We start from the raw sequence: 12,730 nt of genomic DNA, 5'->3' as shown, positions 1-12,730 counted from the left end.
ATGGAGCAGTTTGTCCGGAAGCGTTTGACCTTCCTGACATCCTTCTGGAACAAGCTCCGTCCCCGCTCCATGCCGGAGAGCTGCTCGCTGGGGTATCTTGGTTCCGATTCTGTTTCGCTGCACTCGGAGCCGAACTCCATTTCCTTCATCCCCAAGTCCTCTCTCTTTATCGCTTTATACGCTTTCACAGCCCGGAGCGCGGAGGAACTGAGCGTAAGCGCAGGGGACAAACTGCGTGTCCTCAGAGAAGAAGGAGAGTATGTCTTAGCCCGGCGGCTGCTGGGGGAGCCGGCCATGGGGTACGTTCCTGCTGCGTACGTGGCCAACCTCAGCCAGGGCACCTCCGCTCACCGGCCGTAAGTATCCGATGCTCTGGAATCGTAGGGGGATGAAGGCTGGACCAGGGTAGCATGTCCCTGCCCAGGGAAAGGCAGCGCTCGCCCTCTGTGAAGGCGGGGAGCACGAACTCCTCATCCCCTGCTTTTGCCATCAGCGGTGGTGGGACCGAGTGGGGATCTGCCCTCCCCTGGGCATCCCTGCCATGAAGCTCCTGCAGCTCCCAGCAGTGGGGTAGAGGTATTCAAGCACAGCAAGCAAGGGTTGGGGGATGCGCCGAGCGGCAGAGATGCTGGTCCCCCTTCCCGGGAACATCACCCTTGCACAGGATGGGGTGGTTCCGGGCTGGGATACGGTGCGATGGTGTGCATGGGTGCAGCTACAGTGCCAAATAAACGGGCTCCTGCTTGCTCCGGCTCCTCTCCCTCTTGCCCCGCATTAAAGGGGAGGCAGCAGGGAGGGAGGGAGCTGGGGAAGTTTGTACCTGAGCCCTGCCAGCTTCAAAGGGCCCGGGAGCATGGGGAAAAGCAGTTTGGGTTGAGAACTGCCGGGAAGCGTGGAGCTCTGTAGGGCCAAGCCGTGGTGGTGCTGCTGCCATCCGCCTCCTGCTCATCTGGGGCCGGGGGCTCCCTCCCTGTCGGTGCCTCTCCCACCCGACATGGAGCTCAGGTTGATGTCTCAGTCGTCTCTCAGCTGGGGAAAGCCCAGGCTTATCGTTGCGTAAGGCAGCCTGGTCCCGACACGCCGGGCGAAGCGCCCCGAGACACTGCTGCTCCCTCTGTACCAGGCCCTGAGTCATGCCGAGTGATGGGGAGCACACAGACAGGGCGGCTGTAATCACCCTGCAGACTCCCCCGGCACTTGCCGTGCGCTGGCCGGGAGCAGGGGTAAAGGAAAGGAGCGGGGGGAGCCTGGGAAGGGGCCCTGATGTGCAGGGGCAGTGATTGCAGCCAGTGGGATGAGAGAGACCCTCCCTCGCTCGCCTCCCTGCGTGTGCTTTGGGGAAAGGCAAATCCAGTCTGGTTTGCACCGTGCTGGGACCACACCGGTGAGGACCGCGGGGTCGTCTCGCTGCTTTAGTCTCATTGCACAAAACAGTCGGGCAGGCTACAGCTGAGTGTGTGTGTGTGTGTGTGTGTGTGTGTGTGTGTGCACAACCTGTGCGCAGTTCGTGCCCAGCCCCATCGCGAGGACGGAGGCGAGGGGGATGCCGGGGTGTGGGAGGGCGGTTGGCAGCAAAGGTGCGTGGCTTTGCAGCCGGAGTGAGCCGCGAGCACGCAGACTCTGCGGAGCCGCAGGTCGGAGCTGGGTGGTAATTTGTTCAGCTGCTGTAACCCCATCACGTATAATTTCCTGCACGGCTTCTCAGACGCGGGCGATCCCAGCTAATGACGAAACCTTTGGCTTCTCACGTCCCGGCTGTATTAGGTTGGATGAAACAGCCTCTTCCCCACGCTCCTGTGTGTCCCGCTGAGTCGGGACCCAGCCAGCCAACCTGCCTTTTCTTGCTGGAGAGTCAGTGACGAATCTCGGTGCTCATCAGGCATAGAAGAGGGGTTTGGCTGTGTCTCCCTCCTGGCTTGGTGCTGCTGAGGTCCCCAACCAGCGCTGCCAGTCCGGAGCAGCAAAGGGCAATTCCCAGAGATGTTTTCATTGATGCAATTTGCTTGTGGGCTCTGAGAGCTGGTTGTGTCCATGAGCTGCAGGTCAAGAAGCGCAAAGCGATCCTGTGCCTGTAGCTGTTGCTCTCGTGGCGGGACACATGGGTGCAACCCCACCAGAGCATCTTCCACGCAGCACCAGGTGGTTGGTGCTTTATTTACGGCAGGCTGTCAGCCCAGCTGCTGCACTGAGCCACGGGTGTAAACCTCCTGATTTTGGGATGGAGCTGAGACCTGGCCACCTTGATACAGCGGTGATACAGCTTGCCACTGCTGGAGGAAATGGTTTGAAGTCAGCAAGCTGCAATAAAACGCAACAAGTGCCTGCAAAACCAATCCAATGAAGCAGCCCCGACGCAGACTGGCAATGGCGTGCGTGGCAGCCGCATTCACAGGCACTGAGCCGTGGGCTAGCTGCCGTGCCGCTCGCTTGGTGGCTGCCAGGGATGAGCAAATGGTGGGAGGGAGCTGCTCCCCCTCCCTGGCTCAGAAGGTGCAGGAGCCCCTGGGGTGGATGCGGCCCCGTCCGTGCACCATCTCCTTGCGCCGCACTGACCCCTCTGCTCTGCCTCCCCAGCTGGTACTTCAGCAAGATCAGCCGAAACGAAGCTGAGCAGCTCCTCCTCTCGCCTCCCAACCAGCACGGCTCCTTCCTCGTCCGGGACAGTGAGAGCAGCAAGGGCGAATACTCTCTCTCAGGTAATTTTGTGGCAATTATCCAGAGACAATTAGCACAGGGAAAGGAACCAGGCTATTCCTTAGGGGCAGCTCCTGGCTTGGTCAGCAGGGTGAAAAACATGGAAATATGTTTAAAGCGCTTTACAGAATCTTGTTAAAGTGAATTGACTGCTTTCTAAAAGCGTGGGGAAAGCTAATAGATGCAGGTATGGATTGCCGAATTACTGCGGCAAAGGAAAGTACGTTGCTCCCGTCCAGGCTATGAAAGCCATAAACAATTCACAGCGGCTTAATGATGGTTTCGTGGCACTAACTCCCAGGATTTCATTCCAGCGGCTTTTGTCATCTGAGCGTTGTCTAAAAATATGCTGCCGCTCCAGATTATCAGGGCCTGAGCTGCTCCCACGTACAGAAATCTGAATTCAGGGGGTTTCGGACCAGGCAGCTCCATTATGATCTGGTCCGATCCATGTAAAAAGAACCCGAGAAATTCACGGCGAAGCCCGCATCCCGCCCACTGGTCCCTGGGCTGCGGCATGCCTGCGGGAGGTCGGCCACCGCTGCTTTACCCACCTCAAGCAGCAACGAGCTTCGCCGCTCTCTGAGCAGCGTGGTTGTGTGGGGAATTACCCCTGCTAATAAAGCATCACCTCTCTGGTCCAAATGAGCCCCACTCCCCGAGGCCAGGAGTCTTCTGAGCCTGGAGGTGGGAGCAAAGGGGGTGATGGGGAGCGGGATGTAATACCTCAGGGGCGAGTTGGGTTGCTTTAGGGTGAATTAATAGACCGGGTGCCTGGAAAGGAGAGAGGATGAGAGTCAGCAGGGAGGTGGGAAGGAGCCGGCGATTGCACGAGCTGAGTTTTCCCCCGCCTGGGCTTCCCTGCAGTGCGCAACCACGTGAAGGTCAGCCACTTCCGAATCTGCAAGAGCCCTGGGGGCAGCCTCTACATACAGAAGGGGCATCCCTTCCCCGACATGGAGGAGCTCCTCGCCTTCTACACCGAGCACTGGAAGGTCATCCAGAGCCCCTTGCTGCAGCCCTGCAGCCCCGCGGTGCGTACGCCAACGGCATAGCTTGGCCAAGGTCCCAAAGATGGGAAAAAAGGAAAGAGAAATTAGGGAAAAATAGAAATAATTAGTCTATCCATTTGGGATTTGAGCTTTATTAAACTAAATTTAAAATACACCATTAGTATAGCTGCCAGCATCACCTTTTATCAGCCATGTTAAGGCCGGGGCATGGCATTTATATGTATTTTTGACCGGCCAAAATGCACAGGCTTTTCTCAAATGTCTTCTCCATGTCGAAGACTAGAAACTGCATTGTTACAAATCCCTTCGATACTGAATCTGGAAATACCTGCGCTTCCAATTTTTTTCCTAGAGTATAATAAGACCTCATTGCTATTATGTAGTTTTCATGCCAATTAGTGTGGCACTCATAAATCCAATTAAAGTATTAATCCCAAATTGCTGACTCATTTCCTGATTAGAATTCTATCCACCGATTATGACTTAGAAATAACAATTAAACATGTGAATAATCCGAGAGTGAAATTGAAAGGTGTAAGATAAAAGAAATGCTTAATGAGCTGAAGTCTAAATCAGCCATCATATGCAATAATATTCATTTACTCATTTTTATTTATTGGTGGAAATGGAGAAAAGCCACCCTTGAGGTCTGATGAGGAGTGAATTATGACTTGAATTCCTGATACTTCACGTAGTCTCCAAAAATCTCCCCCCTTGCATACGCTGGCTCCCAGCAGAGGTAATGCAGAGGATGCCCCACATGCTTTGTGCCCCCAATGAACATTGAGCAGAGGGAAAAGCAACGCACAGGCTGCAGCCCCAGTGCAATGCAGGTGGTGGAGCACCATGTCCTGCTCGCTCCTCCGTGGCCACGGGGCCTTGGTGGACACCAAGAGCTGGTGCAGGCTCCACCAGCAGGTCCTGCCCGGCGGCTGGTCCAAGCGTGCAATGCCCGTTTCACAGACCCCCCCTGAGAGGGACGGCTGGGAGCGCCCGCGCTGGGAGTTCACCCTGCGGAGGAAGCTGGGCGAGGGCTACTTCGGAGAGGTGTGGGAAGGACTGTGGAGGAACACGGTGCCGGTGGCCATCAAGATCATAAAAGGTAGGTGGAGGAGCAGATGTTAACAGTGGCCGACTGGGTCCCTCTTTCACTGCCACATCGTTCACCCCCTTTTGTTTCCTAGTCCTCTTGGTCACTGTGTCTGTCTTATCAAGCAAACTGTGGTAGGACCTGGCAAGTAGCCACTGGGCTATTTCTGTGGACCCACCTAAGTTTGGGCTGCACTTTTATAAAATGGCTCCGTCTAGTGGGTTTGTGGTAAGTCATGTCAAGTCAGGTCAAATGAGTTTGTGATAAGTCAAGGCAAGTCAAGGCCAGTGGGTTTGTGGTAAGTCAAGTCCCGATGGGACTATGATCCTGAAAATGGGATCCAAAGCCCCGTGGAAAACATCTCTTGGGTGTTTGGATCTGAGACACAGGGTGTGCAGACATGAACTTTGAGAGCAGGGGTGGGCTGCGAGGAGGAAAAAGGTCCTCATCCCAGTTGGAGGTGCTGAGCTCCCAACATCCACGTGAGAAAGTAGCTCACAATGGCCATGTTGGCTTTCTCCCCCAGCCGACATGAAGGCAGAAGACTTCACCAAGGAGATTCAGAACCTGAAGCGCCTGAGGCATGAGAAGCTGATCCAGCTGCACGCCGTCTGCTCGCTGGATGAGCCTGTGTACATCATCACTGAGCTCATGCGGAAAGGCAACCTCCACAGCTACCTCAACAGTGAGTACTCGTGCCGGCACCACGGGGAGCGGGCTCCTGGGGCACTGCTGCTCTGCGGATGCTTTCTGTGCCCCAGAATGGCCCTACGAACCTGAGTGGGGACCCTAAGAGAGCACAGGCTTGGTTTCGGTCCTGTTTAGATCTGTGGTAATGCAGAGCAATCCATGGGCACTTGGTGGAGACAGTCTCGGGTGACCCCAAGACCCAAAGACCTCTCAGTCTGGTGTGATCCTTTTGGTGTCTGTGTGGGCTGGGTCCATATCAGTCCCTGGGAGCCCAAGCGTGTTGGTAGGGACCTTCATCCCTCCTTCTTCACCTACCCACAGTCTGCCAGCTCCCACCAGTGCACAGAAACCCCACTGCCGTGTTTGGGCAACTCTGCCTTCGTTAGGAATGAAATGGCCAAACCTCCCCCTGGGCCGGCAGCATGGTTTTGTTCATGTGCAGAGCTAGTAAGAGGCCATGGTCCACTCATCACCCGGCCATCAGTTTATTTTTCTTGGCCTTTCTTTTCCTGACCCAGTAATCAGTCTTGAAGGGAAACAAGACAAACCGCTCCCACCAAGACCTGTTTTTCTACTGGGTACACCCCCCTCCTCCCCCACACTGACCTCGTTTTTGGTTGGGGCTCCAGCAGCATTTGGTGCCGGAGGAGCTGGAGCTTGCAGGTAGGACAGGTTGAGAGGCCTGGCTGGAGATTTGCATGGCAGAAGGTCACCTTTAGCTTTGAACGAGCCATGGACGTCTGCATCCTCATCGTAGCACAGGGCGCTCTTCGGAGCTCACCCCAGTTCCATTCCTGAGGAGCACGTGGCTGTGCTGAACTTCCCAAGCAGTACCACCAGGATGGTTAGGCAGGACCTCCAATTCGAGGTTTTACGCGTTCCCCTGGTCCCACGTTGCCAGCACAGGATCTCCTTTCAAACCAGAACACCCAAAATAGATGTTGCCAGATTGCCCTCAACGCTTGGATCATCTGGGTTAACAGGTCCTGAAGGGAAGTCCCTGGGCACCTCCCACCTGCTTAACATCGCCTGCCAAGTGGCGGATGGGATGAGGTACCTGGAGGAGAAGCACATTGTCCACCGGGACCTGGCAGCCAGAAACATCCTGGTGGGAGAGGAACTCACCTGCAAAATCGCCGATTTTGGACTTGCCCGGCTCCTCAAGGTCGGTCAGCGGGATGCTGTGCTCCCTCCCATCACCCCAGGCCACCAAGCTGCCCCACGCTGCAGCCGTTCCCCCACCGTCCCCTTTCCCAGCCCACAGCCCCAGCAAAGCCCTAAAACCCGCGGCTGTGTTCATCATACCATCCTTCACGACCCATCTCCCATTGCTTTTCAGGATGACATTTATTCCACCAGCAGCAGCACTAAAATCCCGGTGAAGTGGACAGCCCCGGAGGCAGCCAATTACCGCACCTACTCCCTCAAGTCCGATGTCTGGTCCTACGGGATTCTGCTCTACGAAGTCTTCACGTATGGACAGATCCCGTATGAAGGTAGGGCTGCCAGCACCCTCCAGTGCCGCTCCATCCACATGCCGGGCAGCTTGCCCATGGTCCCCAAAAGCCAACATGTCATGAATTGTTACGCTACCCCTTCCACAAGGGATGTGGAAGCAGCTGCTAGAGCATGAGCAAGTTATTGTCCACTTTGGGGATTGCTTAGAGGGATTTTCAGTGCTTGCAGAGTGGGTGCAGGAGCTGGGGGCAGGAAGGTGGTATGGCTGATCTCCCACAGCCTCTCCTCTACCAGCCTCGTGGCAGAGAGACACCATTTCACAGCAGCGCCAGTTGACATCTTGGCCCGCTGCAGGTGTACGTTTTGGGGACATCAGATTCAGGGACATCTTCTCCTTCCTTGCAGGAATGACAAACCAAGAAACCGTACGGCAAATCACCAGGGGCTACCGCCTTCCCCGGCCCAGCTCCTGCCCTCCCGAGGTCTACAGCATCATGCTGGAGTGCTGGAGCGGCAACACGGAGGAGCGTCCTACCTTCCTGGCCCTGCGGGAGAAGCTGGGCTTCATCTACAGACGGCTGCTCAGCTCCCTCTCCTGAGGGACCCCTTCCCACCATCCTTCCTGCACAAGCCCCTCCAGGCCAGCTCTTGCCAAGAAGCTCCTTCCTTCTGGTTTGCCCTCTGACAGGGCTCCAAGGAAAGCACGTCCCCCTCAAAAACACCCAGGATGCAGGGAGGTGGCCAAGGGAAAAGGCAACGGGTTGCGGAGAACTCGTCGCCAGCGCTTGGCTGTGTAGCAGTCTGGAAAAGCCCCGTGGTAGCGAAGGCATCACCCAAAGTTTACATCTTCATTCAGCCAGTAGGATGGGAGGTCCCTGCCGCTCCCCACGCCAACGTGAAGGTTTGCAGTTTGTGTTCAGTTGTGGCTCTGCTTGATTTTTCTTGTAGTGTGTGTCCAGTGTATTTATCAATAAACATGTGTGCATCCATCCACGTGAGTCCTTGCAGGGCATCGCTGGACGCTCAGCCCTCGCCACGCTGCTCCCCTCCCTGCCCAGGAAACAACGGTTTGCAACCAGTCCCGCTCTTGCAACCACAGATATAACCATCCTCGTGTCTCTTTGGGCTCTGCTCATCCAAGTATGCATTAAACCTTCATGTGCGTCTGCCCAGGCAACAGCCCCGCTTGCGCCGAGGACCCTGCACAGGCAGCTCCCGCCTGGGCTGCTCCGCTCTGGCTCCTTGCCTTGCTTATCATCGTGTGGTTATTCCAAGAAAAATGTATTTCTGGGTTCAAATATGTAACGCTTCCTTAGCCCAGGTGCAGGCAGCAGAGGCAGCACTCGGCAAAACACTGCTTCACCTTGTTTTGCTCTTTATCACACCCACGGTGCAAAGTCAAGAGATGCTCCCACCACCCCCAGCTCCTCGCCGAGCCCCCCTCGCCGATCCCAGGGTACAGCATTACAGGAGGACCTCGAGCATCTTGTCGCCCCATGAGCCGGGGGGAGCATTTGCTCCAGCCAAGTACCTTTTGTCCCCCCGCACCCGTGCACACTCTCAGAGGCCGGGCTGTCCTTGGCAGCAGTGGAAGGACTCACTGAGAAGCAGCACCGGGAGCAGTGCCAAGGCCCCGGGGCTGGTGCAGGCAGCGTCCCCGGGGCCGGCCCGAGCGGGGCTGCTCGAGCACTGACATGCTCAAGGCACTGGTGGCAGGGAGCATGACGTGCTGTGGATGAAAGGCAGCCTCGCACAGCCGGGGCTGCCTGGATTTAAATTTCCTCCTGACAAGCCCATTTTGCCTGTTTGCAGGAGAGGGGGTGACGGGTAGGTCTGAAACAACAGCAGGGTTGGAATATATAAAGTTAATAAAGTTTATGCAATACTCTCCATGCCTGAGCGGCACCCGTGCTGTGCAAAACAGCAGAAACAAGTCTGGCTGTTAATTGAGCAAGTCTCCGTGCACGAGGGGCCCGGAAAGGGGAGGGGGGAATGGAGTTTAGGTGTGTGATAAATTCTGATCTGGCCATGCTTCCTCTGAAGCCCGAGGAAGGGCGAGGCGGTTGCTGAGCCCTCGGGAGCTGCAGCCGTGCCCCGGGAAGGTGGCAGCTCCGCGTTAGAGTGTTCCCAGCTGGCAAAAGCAACAGGTTGGGTTTGCTGCGGTGTTTGCACGTGGTTGCAAGAGGAAACTCTCATCTTGCAAAGCATTTCCCAGCCTGATCAAACACCCAAGCAGAGAGCGCACGTATGCACAGCCCAGGTCCCCTCTTACAAGAAACTAAAGACCGAAGCCGTGTCCGGCAGGTGATGGGTTTATTGTGTGCCAAGAAAGGGCAGGGACACGCGTGGTGCGGGCACGGCAGGGCTGTTGCAGCAATAAAGATATTAAATTTGCAGGTCTGGCTGCCACCAGATGGAGCTAAAAATTAAGCAGGAGGAGAAGGGTGCGTGTGGGGTGATGGGGCGGTGGGGCTGGCGTGGGGAGCAACAGTGAATAGGTGGGGGTCCCTCGAGAAGCCAGCGGGGCTGGCAGGGCTGCAGGCAGCCCTCCTGCCTGCACCGGCCCCATCAGACACGTGGTCCCAAAGCAGCTCACTCGGCTGTAGCAATGCCGTGATGGATGGTGTGGAGAGGGGACACGGGGACACGGCGCTGCCCACAGCAGCCTTTCCTTCCTCCTCCGCAGCGCGATTAAAAGCCGATCCACTGCTTGGGTTTGCCCTCCAGCACAGTCTGCTGGGTTTTGGCATTTCTCCGAGTCATTACTTGCTTTCTAAAAGTAGACAGAGTTGGGTGGAGGCGGGGGAGAGGCCCAGATTTTCTCATCTTCTCCGAGGATCTCAGCCTGGCACTGCAGCTCCCCCCCAAAATCGGGGCCGCGATGGGGACCGGGCTCTTCCCGAAATCCATCCCGCGAAGGCAGAGCTGCCAGGGCCCCAGTCCTTTCCGAACGCCTCCGGAGTGGGCATTGCAAATACTGTTGTCAAAGGCATTCCCCTGCTCTGGTTTCAGCCTGGCACATGCCCCGTTTGCAGATTCAACTTGACCGAGTGGCATTTGCAAACAGCATCAGGCTAACGCGACGTATTTGAGCTGCACAGTTTGTTTCTATTTTTAAGGTCCCGCATTGGCCTTTGAAGGGTGAGGGGGAAGCAAAGCTGCTGGAGGAAAAAAAAAAAAAAAATTCCCCAAGCAGCAAGAGGCAGGCAATGAAAGGAAGTATTTCTCACACCAAGGCTGCTGTGAAAGCTCCTCTGAGGCGGCGGGGTGGCACGAGGGCCGCTGCAAGGGCCGAGAGCGAGCGGAAAGCACCGGCTATTTTTTGCCCAAATACGTGAGTGAGTTAATCAACAGTCAAAACACGGCGCCTTGTCAAGCGGCACGAGGCAGCAGCGGGGGAGCGGAGGAGGCGACGTCCGTCCCCGCAGGGGTTGGTGCCCTGGGAGGTGGATGCTTGCCCCTCTGACAGCAAGCACAATGGGAAGGGGGGGATGCTTAGGGAGGGGTATGGTATATAAAGAGCCCCTTTGCTTGTCTCCCTTCTGTTGCCCAATGAATCCCTTGCTATCCCACCACAGCGGGCAGCACGATGACCCAAGACAAGGGAAATCAGCTGGAATCACAGAATCATTTAGGTTGGAAAAGACCTTTAAGATCATCCAGTCCAACTGTAAACCTAACACTGCCAAGTCCACCACTAAACCATGTCCCTAAGTGCCACATCTACACGTCTTTTAAATACCTCCAGGGACGGTGACTCAACGACTTCCCTGCGCAGCCTGTTCCAATGCTTGACAACCCTTTCGGTGCAGAAATTTTTCCTAATATCCAATCTAAACCTCCCCAGTCGCAAGCTGAGGCCATTTCCTCTCGTCCTGTCACTTGTTACTTGGGAAAAGAGACCGGCACCCACAGCACCGGGGATGGAAACAGCACAAAAATAAATGTGCTTGGCTGTCAAATGCTTTTGCTCCGCTGGACAGGGAGCCGCTGGCATCAGGGCAGCCAACTCACTGATGCTGCGGTCACTGCTGTAAATCCAACCTGCCTTGCAGCAATGTGGGAACGAGCTTAACCTTCATGCAGTGTCCAAAAATGGGATGGAGAAGCATCGATGTGCTGGTGGCATCGCAGCAGGCAGCAACAGCAGCACACCCCGAGCTGGGTCAGGCCGGGGAAAGTGCCCAGCTGAAAACCAGGGACGCAGGATTGGTGCCTTTGCTCTGCCACAGCCTCCCCGGGTGCCTGGGGACAGTTGCTGGGTTTGACCCTCCGCGATCACGAGACCAACAAGCAAATATGGCAATATTGACTTTACCTTTCTGCGTCCACACTTTAATCTGCAGCCCCTGAGGCTCCAGGCTTGGAAAAAATATTTGTCTCTCCAATATCTGGGGCTTCTGCTGGGAACCAGCAGCAGATGAGACCCTGCTGCTCCCCGAGGCATCCCAGGGGTGAGCAGCAGCCAAAGGGGTTTGCTGGGGCATGGGAAGACCCTGGAGCAGTGCTTGCTGGTATGAGCCAGTGCCGTAGCCACCCTTCCCAGCTCACCAGCCAGACAGTCTTGTCTTACTCAGAAAGGAATTTTTTTTTCTTTTTTTGCGTGATTTTCCTGTGTTTTGTGACACGTGCCTCCTGTGATACACAGCCACATGCGTGTAGGTGCAGCCCCTCCCAGCACTGCCCAGCAGCAGTTTGCTGCCTGGCTGGAAGTCATGTCAGATCAGTCATGGGGTGATGTGCTGCCGTGGCATGGAAGTCACCCGCAGGCTGCTGGCAGCCTCAGCAGTCCAAACCGTGTGCCCAAGGCTGCTGGCCCTGGGGAACCCCCCTGCAGTCATTCCCTTCGGAAGCACACGCTTACACAGAGGGAGTGGAGGTCCCAGTGCTGCCCTGGCCCCTCCTAGGGACAGGGGGACACACAGACCCTCTGCCCTGAGGACAAGGACCGCTGCCTGGAGATGCAGAGCTCAGGGCAAAGCTTACACGAGACTTTTCCCTACCAGCAACAAGGAGCGAAGCTGGAAGTGACCCTGGATGCCTCCGCAGCACGGACAAAAAGCAGAGCAGCCACCCCACCTCCCCCCCAGCCGCTCCCTGGGCCGGGCAGCGGAGAGCTGCCTGAACTCAGCTTTGCCCTTCATCCCTGCCCGCAGGGGATGCCGGCGGTACAAAGTCACCGCTCCGGGGTCCCATGGCCCCGCCTGCCATCGGGGCTGCAGCGCCTGGTACACGCAGGGACTGTCCCCTATCCTGTGCTGGGGCTGGAAGCAGACCAGAGCAGGAAGATTTGGCACCTTTAAATCGACTCCTGCCAGGGTTTTGTTTGCTTCCAGCAGGAACAGGGACCTTGCCCCCTTGCATGCAGGCACCTGCAGGCTCTTGTTTTCTCAGTGCTTTATCAAGCAGCACTTCCTAGCCATCAGGCTGATCACAGAAGGGCCAAACAGCCAAGTTGACTAATTAAAGGCAAAAATCAGCCAAACCACCACTTAGGGCAGTACAGCACATGGGCCAGCTGGGCTCCAGGGCTGCCCAGCCCCGTGCACTCCCGGAGCTGCCATCCACACCATGAGCTCCAGCCTGACATCAGACCCACGAAATGCAAGCCCTGAGCAAGCCTTCTCTCCCCGCTCGCTATGGAGGGCTCACTCTGCACCCAAATCCTTCCCCCAGCCCTGACCAGACCCAGGCACTTACTCCTACCCCATGAGGCAGTGGAGCAGGGCAGGGCAGCAATGTGCTTGGGGAACAAAATGAGTTCAGTGCCAAGAGGGACAAGCTG

General features: G+C 56.5%; 1 protein-coding gene across 1 annotated transcript; it reads left to right on the top strand.

Annotated features, from left to right (window-relative positions):
- On the top strand, positions 1-7,583 carry SRMS (src-related kinase lacking C-terminal regulatory tyrosine and N-terminal myristylation sites). The gene is made up of 8 exons (XM_050907338.1): positions 1-356; positions 2,575-2,696; positions 3,562-3,728; positions 4,671-4,809; positions 5,324-5,482; positions 6,471-6,652; positions 6,827-6,983; positions 7,351-7,583. The coding sequence occupies exons 1-8, from the start codon at positions 1-3 to the stop codon at positions 7,542-7,544; spliced, it is 1,476 nt and encodes a 491-aa protein (XP_050763295.1). The 3' UTR covers positions 7,545-7,583.
- Positions 7,584-12,730: the final 5,147 nt, after the last annotated feature.

The sequence above is a fragment of the Gymnogyps californianus genome, chromosome 17 (genome assembly GCF_018139145.2).
Source record: "Gymnogyps californianus isolate 813 chromosome 17, ASM1813914v2, whole genome shotgun sequence".
Classification (NCBI taxonomy): Eukaryota; Metazoa; Chordata; class Aves; order Accipitriformes; family Cathartidae; genus Gymnogyps; species Gymnogyps californianus.
Note: the sequence above shows the minus strand (reverse complement) of the source record. Positions and strands in the feature narration are given on the sequence as shown.

What these genes read in the sequence shown, in the direction of transcription:
- SRMS (XM_050907338.1), top strand. Translation starts at nt 1, where the DNA reads ATGGAGCAGTTTGTCCGGAAGCGTTTGACCTTCCTGACATCCTTCTGG. An exon ending in GGCACCTCCGCTCACCGGCC is followed by an intron (nt 357 to 2,574) that starts GTAAGTATCCGA and finishes CTGCCTCCCCAG; the next exon opens with CTGGTACTTCAGCAAGATCA. An exon ending in GGCCATCAAGATCATAAAAG is followed by an intron (nt 4,810 to 5,323) that starts GTAGGTGGAGGA and finishes TTTCTCCCCCAG; the next exon opens with CCGACATGAAGGCAGAAGAC.